This window comes from Marmota marmota, unplaced genomic scaffold (genome assembly GCF_001458135.2).
Source record: "Marmota marmota marmota unplaced genomic scaffold, marMar, whole genome shotgun sequence".
Lineage (NCBI taxonomy): Eukaryota > Metazoa > Chordata > Mammalia > Rodentia > Sciuridae > Marmota > Marmota marmota.
The window spans coordinates 1397091-1405613 of NW_026000138.1; the positions used below are offsets into that span (position 1 = coordinate 1397091).

Genomic DNA, 8523 nt, shown 5'->3' on the forward strand with positions numbered 1-8523 from the left:
CCGGAGCCGCCGCGTCCGCGCCCCCAGGGCCACTCTGCAGAAGGCCGAGGGGCTCCTCTCCCACTCCGGCTGGCGTTGAGCGCTCCGGGAAACTCCTCCAGAAGTTGTCAGGCAGCTCTAGGCTGTGTCCAGGGACTGGCCCCAAGCACCGAGGGAGCCTTGGGGAGGGGTGTGAAACCGTGGCCTTGGGGGGGGGGTGACCGGCTTTGGGGCCCTCTCCAGGGCCCCTCCTCCTTAGACACTTGGCTGAGAATGAACTTAAAAAGCGAGGTGCGTTGGGGGTGGGGCATGCCGAGAGGGCAAAGGGTCTGGAGGAGCTAGGGGACTTGCCAGGCTGGTCAAAAATGCCACGCTGGCGGCTGGCTTCAAGTTCAGGGCCTTGCCTGCAATCATTGATTCCAGCACTCTAAAATTCCCAAGAAAGACCCAAAAAGCGAGTTTTTTTTTTTTTTTAAACTACTCAGGGGCTGACATTTGGGGTTTGGAAAGGGTTAAGATTCGGGGTGCTAGTGAGGGAGAGTTGAATTGCTCACATGTCAGCTGAGTGCCCTTAGAATAGGCAGCCACGATTTGGTCTCTGTCACCCGCCTGGGGTCCGCAGACCTTACAAAGACAGGCTTTGTTGCCAGGTAGGATTTCCTGTAGCCTTCTCTGTGTCCGGGTGGGTGGCACTGCCAGCCTGGACAGGGCTAGAGATCTTGGGCCTGTCGTGGGATACTTGGAGCGAAGGCCCTAACTGGGACCTGTAGGGCCTGGGGTCATAATGACAGAGGCACCCACTGGGATCCCGAAGCCTCTCTGTTCTGGGTGGCTAGTACCTGTGTGCACCTTTTTTTCTTTCTCCTGTAGAGGAGTGCCAGGAAGAATACAGAGGTCCCCACCTGTCTGGGGTTTTAGTAGGAGACCACCCACCTCCTGGGGGACCCCTTTGCAGAAAGCCCACTGTCCTCTGCCATCTGCATCCAAGATGGACTCTCACTGCCGCTCCTGCGGCTTCCCTGTCATCATTCCTCACGCCCTCCAGCCCTGCCTCCTGCTCATGGGTTGCCAAGCTGCGGCCTGGCCGGTGGTGGCAGTGGCGGAGTTAGACAAAGCCCCTGCCTCCCCCGCCCGAGAGCCCCCCCAGGCGCCCCAAGTGGCGGGAAGGCCGCCAGCTCCCCAGGCCCAGGCTGCTCTTTGTCTGGCGTGGGGGCGGGGAGCTGCGCCTGGCCCCAGGAGCTTCCTGGCCTCTGCCAAGCCCTCCCGGCTCCCTGTACACTGTGCTCATTGTCTGAGATGCGCTGCTCCACTGGCTTGTGCTGACGTGGAGCTGCCTCTCGGTGGCCTCCCCTGGCCAGGTCCCTGTGTCTGCAGGAAGGAGTGGGCGTGAGCGGCACTCAGGGCCCTTCCACTAACTCTCCCTAGGACCGAGCATACCCCCAACACTGAATAACGGTCTGGCCTTGGTGAACCAGGGTCCTCCGCCACTGCACCTGGGTGATGGGAATGCCAGTCTTGGAGCTATTGCTCAACTCCTACAACTGTAGTGAGGCGACTTATTCCTCTTCTCCCCATGCCCAAACCTCCAAACCTAACTTCATCAAACTGTAGATTCTAGACCTTCTATTGGGGAGCATTGCCTCCAACAGATGGAGAAACTGAGACCCAGAGAAGGAAGCACCTTGTTGAGGATCACACAGCCAGGGGGGGTACAGGTGCGATGGGCCCCTAGTCCAGGAGGGAAGAAGGGTCCAGGGGAGGTGAGAAACAGTGAAAAGAGCTCCAAGGGACAGGGCAGAAGGTGGTCTAGGGCTTCAAGGACGTGGCCAGCCCACCTCCTACTGGGCGCTGGAGTCTTCTAACCACCTCCAAGTGCTGTGCAGTGGCATGCCAACCTGTCACAGCTGCTCTGCCTTTCTGAGCCCAGAGTGATGTGATGGCCTGCAGCAGTCAGGATTGGAACCCAAGCCTCGGACTGTGGAGCCCATACCCCCAGACCACACGCAGGCCACATCTGAAGGCTCTGGATACCGGGGTCTGGCTGTTATGGTCAGGGAGCAGGAGGTTGCCACCCTGCCTGTGTGTTGGTGTCTGTATGGCCATGGTTTCTGTGGATGGGGGTCATAGGTATGCTTGTCTGCATCCCCATCCTGTGCAGCATGTCCCCATAGCACAGGTGTCTAATCATCCCCACTGAGGGGCGTAGAGCCTGGGCTTGGAGTGGACAGTGCTCAGTCCGGCTCAGGGTCTGGATCCACACTGGAGCGGTCCCAGGGGGGAAACCGCGCGGGCCAGACCCCTAGGAAGACACCTCAGCTGCTCTCCCCAGCTTCTGGGCAGAGGGAGGGATTGTGGGGCGCTGGCTTGTTGCTCAACCTCTTCTGTGGCTCTGAGCCTCTCTGCAGTTGGGGCTTGGATCCAGGGTTCTCAGGGCCCCTCCCAGCTCCAGCAGCCTGGGGCTCCTGAACTTCCTCCTGCCCCTCCCTTCGCCCATACCAAATGAGCAGCTGGTCTGTTGGCCAGCCTGGCACCAGCTGTCCATCCCTGGGGCCAAGTCCGTGGAGCCCGCTGTATGTGAGACACCGTTTGGCTCTGGGGGCGACAGGCAGGCAGCTGCTGAAGAGGACTAGGTAAATTCTCCATGGTTACCGCTGTTTGTAATTCTGCAGGACATCCTTTACCCGCTAATGGCCACTCGGACGCCATTATGGGTCTGCATGTTCCTGCCACGGGCCCCCTCCAACCCACATCCAGGAGGTGACATTCTTTTAGCTGGGCTCTGGACTGTACTTGGTCCCCAACTACTGGCTACAGACAGCGTGCTCAAGTGTTGCATTCCATGGGTGGGGCCTAGCCCTCCCCTCTCAGGGTGCAGAGCCCTGGGGGGCATAGACTGTCATCAATCCTGTCCCTTTTGGGGGGAGGAATGACATTGGCTCAGAGTGGTTGAGAGGCCTGTCTGAGGCACACAGGCTGTGATGTTAAGAGTGTTGTTCTGGTGTGCAGGGCACCTGTCGACAACTAGGGCTGGGCTCAGTTCCTTCGAGGCCTTCTAGTCTTCAGTCTCTCTTACATATTGTGTGCAGAGACCAAGCACACAAGAACAGGGGTTTCCATGTGTATGAGATCTTGGTCCTGGGGGACTTTGTGGCAGGGACATGGCTCTGGGTCACCAGCCTCTAGTGTGCAGGACGCAGGGACAGATAGTTAAGGATTAGGCTGAGAAGGGTAGATTTTGTCTTTGGTGCCAGTCCCCTCTTGTGTGGAAGGCTTGCTGTGGCCGGGATGGGCCAGTTATCAAGGCTGCATGTCAGGAACGTGGCCTTTGGAGGTCAAGAGCAGAGTTCTCTGCCCTGTGAAGAGCAAAGATCACAGATGGTGACGTGAGTCCCAATGTCCTTGCCTAGGGTGCAGTTAGCTAAGACTGCAAGGTTCTTATCCTTCTCTCCTCCCTTACAGCTGGAAGTGTCCACTCGCCTTCCACCAGCATGGCAGCATCCTCCCAGTACCGCCAGCTGCTGAGTGACTATGGGCCACCATCGCTGGGCTACACCCAGGTAGGGCAGTGTGGGCGCCCGCAAGGTGGGAGGGCCTGGGGCTCTGGGGAGATGTGCTCACAGACTGAGGCAGTCTCCTCGAAACCTCTCCCAGCCCTGTTGGGTCATGGTCAGGACTTGAAGCTGCAGGATGGAGAGGCAGCCAGGACTGAGTGACAGGGGACGCTGAGGTTTGAGGAGGGGCAAACACAGGGAAGGTCTCGCAGTCTCTGAGATGCAGTTCTGCCAGGGCCAGCACCCCACATCTCTGGTGGCTCCTTCTTTTCCCGTTTCCTGGCAAGTAAGGCCTGACTGACTCTGGGCTGTAGGCTGGGTCAGAGGTAAGGCCTCCTCATCAAGAGCTGGCAGTTACCAGTGTGGTCCCCAAGTGAGTGGTTCTGCACTTAAGGGACTGCAGCCCCCCTTGGAAATCTCCAGGAGACTCAGGGTCCTCAGGGAAGGAGGAGCCACCACTTTAGCCACAACTCGGGAGATATGGTGACCGGGGAGGTTCCCAGTCCTCTCGAAGCCCTGGTCACCAGCTGAAGATTCTCTCTTGGGCCAGACCCCAGGCCGAGTTCCGGGGTTGCCGTGGAGCCTGCGCCGGGGTTGAGGTGGCCTCTCTGTCACTGAGTGTGGCTTCCCAGCCATGCCCCTGCAGGCTGTCTTGTCCCAGGAGGAGAAGCAGGCCCGGGCCCAGGAGAGGGACCGCCTGAAGAAGCGGCGTCGGCGGGAGGACGGGCTGCGGCGCAGCCTGGAGCGGCAGCGCAACGCTCTGGCCATGCTGCGCCGGCGCCGGGAGAAGCGTGAGGCCAGGAGGCAGCTGTGCCAGGAGGCCGGGCGGCCAGGCTGGGCCTCGAGGCCTGCTGGCGAGGCCAGGGAGCAGAGGCGGCAGAGGCGGCAGAGGCGGGAGGAGCAGGCGAGGGCCTTGCAGAGAGAGCTGGCTGCCCTGGTGCCACCGAGGGCTGAGCAGGCCCAGGAGGAGGAGTGGCCTGAGCCTGGCGCCTCACTGATCTGGGTGCTTGCGGGCGGCGCTGGTGGCAGTGGTCTGGAGAAAGGGACTTTCTGGCGGGTGGCCCTGCCTATGGGGAGGACTGGGTGATTTGATATACTCCTGGCCCCGGCTGGGATCTTGGAGTTGCCATTTCCACCTCACCTCGGGGTGGCTTCCATCTGCCATTGCTGTGGACACTCAGCCCCCAGAGACTCTTTCCTCATGGCCCCAGGGAACTCCCTGTGAATTCTTTTCCTGGAGACAGTTCTTTATTTTCCTTTGGGGTGGAAAGGAGCTTTCTGGGCTCTTGGGGGTCAGTCTTCTCTGGTATTGTCCCCGCAAGTCCTGGGAGCCCACCCCAGGCTTTCCCTGCTCTGATCCTGCCCTGGGCTGTGCCTGTTTGTGGTCGGGGCCTAACCATGGCACTGGGGTCAGGTTCAATGCATTTGAAACCCCGTCCTTGTGATTCTAGGGAACTGGAAATAGCCAGGTGCCCCAGAGCAAGTATGCGGAACTGCTGGCCATCATCGAAGAGCTGGGGAAGGAGATAAGACCCACCTATGCAGGGAGCAAGAGCGCCATGGAGAGACTAAAACGAGGTGAGCAGAGGTCCTGGGGGACCTACAGGCTGATCCAGTCACTATTTTGAAAGATTTTTTTTTAAAGCTGGTCATGATGGCACATGCTCAGAGTCCCAGCTTCTTGGGTGGTCAAGGCCAGAGGATCACATGAGCCCCCAGGAATTTGACACCAGCTGGGGCAACATAGTGTGATCCATCTCAATAAAAAAACTGAAAGGTTTTCTCGGGAAAATGCTAGAGGTAGAAAAGGGTCTCCTGCTCCATGGTCTGCTTTGCTGCGGTGCAGTGGGGTGGGGGCAGGGCCAGTGAAGGCTGGGTGTTACAGGTGGAGTTTGCAGTGTCACTCTGGCATGCTGCATGAGAGGCCCTGCGGCTCCAGACCCGGAGGCCATGTTCCCTGCCTGCTCTGTCCCCTTAGGTGATACCAGCAGGGAGCCAGCTGCAGCAGGCTCTTCCTGGGCAGTGTTGTGCAGAGGTTGCTGGAAGGCCTGGGTTTAGGGCTTCTAGTTGTCCACGCTGCCCTCTGCTGTCACATCTTTGGCACAGGACCAAGGAAGGGGGCAGCGTGTCTTCAGTGTGGGGCACCCTCAGGTTCTTTAGTGATGGAGGCGAGAGGAAGGTCAAGAGGGTGCTGTCACAATAACTCGGGAGGAGGATGTGAAGTAGCTTGCTGCCTCATGACATCAGATGCATGCAGGGAGAGGAGGATTTCTAGTTAGAGAAGTTGGCTGTTCACTGAGCTACATCCTCAGCAGTTTATTTATTATTTTTTTGAGAGAGGTTTTCCCTGAGTTCCCCAGACTGGCCTGGGATTTGTGACTCTTCTGTCTCAGCCTCTCGAGTGGCTAGGACTATAGGCATCTGCCACTGTACCCAGCAGAAAGCATTGTTGATAGACAGGTAAACTATAGCCCATGAACTGAGAAAGGTTTTAATAGTTTTTATTGGTTGCAAAAAAAAAGTGATTTGGAGACATATGAAATTGAGACTTCAGTGTTCATAAATACAGATTGATTTGGACTGGCTACACTCATGGTTTGTACATTACGCCTGGCTGCTTTCACTATATGCTAGCCGAGTAGAGAAGCAGTGACAGACCGTGAAACCCTGTAATAAATGCTGACGATTTGAGCAAGTTTTCTGAACCTCTGAGGCAGATTGTAAGAATACTGGGTGTGGACGCCTTGTTTTAGCTGCTGGTGATTTGGAGAGGTGATCATAGTGGCCTCTAGTCATATACTAGAATAGAATTTTTGGTATCTCTTTAAATTAGATTAATATTTTATGAAGCTAAGTAGGGGCAGAAAGAAAAAGTTAGCCACCAAACCACAGAGAAAAAGTTGGGGAGCTTCATGGGCACAGGGCAGCTGAAGTTCCTAGGGGAAGGATGTCAAAGTGCACCAGCAGTTCCACAGGTGAGCAGTGTCCTCTTGTGCCTGAGGCATGTGGACTGGGGGTTTCCTCTTACCTACTTGACACTGGCTTATCCCTTTCTAGGATTTAGAATTTGAAGAAGCCACATTGTGTCCAATGTAAAAGAACTTTTGCATTTTTTTCTCCCACTTTCCAACAAAATGTTGAAAAGGATAGCTTGCTGGTGCCACTCTGAGTGCAGGAGAGATTTTGGCAGTACAAAGAGGTTTTTTTGCCTAGGAGCAAGGAGCTTTAAAGGTGGGACTGTTAATGTCCCTTAACAGCTCATATATTTGGGTTTTCTATTGGAGGCAGTGGTCCTCAATGTTACCCAAGGTGGTCTTGATCTCTGGACCCAAGTGATCCTCCTGCACCACCCTCTAACAGCAGATACCATAGGTGTGCACCACTACCCCTGGCTTTGAGTTTTTTGCATGTAGTTCCCAGGTTCCCTTCTAGTCTGAGGTATTATTTTTATTTCTTATTTATTTATTTGTGGTGATGGGGATTGAACCCAGGGCCTTAGGCATGTGAGGCAAGCATTCTACCAACTGAGCTATATCCCCAACCCCTTATTTTTAGTTTTTGCAGTGCTGGCAAACCCAGGGCTGCACTCGTTAGGCATATCTTTCAACCTTTGAGCTACCCCAGCCCTTTTTTCTTTTTCTTTTATTTTTTTTAAATATTTATTTAGTTTTTGGCGGACACAATGTCTTTGTATGTGGTGCTGAGGATCGAACCCGGGCCGCACGCATGCCAGGCGCGCGCGCTACCGCTTGAGCCCCAGCCCCATTTTCTTTTTATTTTGAGGCAGAGTCTCACTAAGTTGGCAAGGCTGGCCTTGAACTTGAACTTCTGGTCTTCCTGCTCTAGCTTTCCAAGCATCTAGGATTACAGGTGTGAGCCAACATACTGGGCACAATCTGAGGAATTTTTTTTGGGGGTGGGGGGTTTACCAGGGATTGAACCCAGGGGTGCTTCACCACTGAGCTACATCCTCAGCCTTTTTTTTTTTTAATTTTTAGTTGTCGATGGACCTTTATTTATTTACATGCGGTGCTGAGATTTGAACCCAGGGCCTCACGTGCCAGGCAAGTGTTCTACCACTGAGCCACAACCCTAACCCCCCTCAGCCTTTATTTTTTGAGACAGGGTCTTGCTAACATGCTGAGGTTGGCCTCAAACTTGTGACAATTTGAGGGTTTTATGGTGGATCCTCCTGTTCTGGAAAGGGTGCTGATTGGGTTGATTCCAGACCTGGGCTTCTCTTTCAGGCATCATTCACGCACGAGGACTGGTTCGGGAGTGCTTGGCTGAAACGGAACGGAATGCCAGGTCCTAGCCTCCCCGCCAGCTTGGGGGTTCCTGGCTCTCTACAGCTCATCTCCCCTGTTCAGATGAAATACTCATTTTCAAAATGGTAACAGTTTAGTTTTTTCTCCCAAGATTCACAGTCTCAAAATATTGGGAAAAGATTTCGAAGTTAATTAGGATTTGCATTTTAAGTAGTTAGGAATGACCCAGGTTTTTTTGTTTTTGTTTTTTTAAGATGCATGTGAAGTTATTTTTCAGCAAACTGTTGTTTGGCTCCAAGATACCAGTGTCTCCCTTTAATCTTTTGAATACTTTATGTCACCCAAGTTGTTATTTGTACCTTTTCATAAGCTCATTTGATCCCAAGGACTTTGTTTTAATGCATCCTGACCACCTGCTTCACTTAGCTGGTCCCATGTGCCATACAGTGTAGATTCTGCTTACTGGCACTTCTTTTTTGCTTAAGCATTTGCATGACTCTTAGTGCTTTGAAGTCAATTTTAAGAGTGCACAAGTTATAAATACAGAAGAAAGAGCAACCTACCAAATCTAATAAGGACCCCGAAAATTTTCATACTAAGACTGTATGTAGATTTCAGTTTGTGTTTACTGTAAGTTGATCAAAACATCTGGAAGAAAATGACTAAAACTGTTTGCATCTTTGTATGTATTTATTACTTGATGTAATAAAGCTTATTTTCATTAA

At 53.9% G+C, this 8523-nt stretch overlaps 1 protein-coding gene across 2 annotated transcripts in view; it reads left to right on the plus strand.

The window, feature by feature from the left end:
* Positions 1–8523, plus strand: part of Cdk2ap1 (cyclin dependent kinase 2 associated protein 1) — a 9764-nt gene extending 1241 nt beyond the window's left edge. The window contains exons 1-4 of one of the 2 annotated variants that reach the window (XM_048785510.1): positions 2490–2609; positions 3439–3536; positions 4982–5108; positions 7778–8523. In XM_048785510.1, coding sequence (XP_048641467.1) covers positions 3468–3536; positions 4982–5108; positions 7778–7845 — 264 coding nt within the window. In that variant the 5' untranslated portion in view covers positions 2490–2609; positions 3439–3467 and the 3' untranslated portion in view covers positions 7846–8523. Of the gene's footprint in view, positions 1–2489; positions 2610–3438; positions 3537–4981; positions 5109–7777 lie in introns of those variants that run through there. The other variant, XM_015502425.2, reaches the window with a different exon arrangement.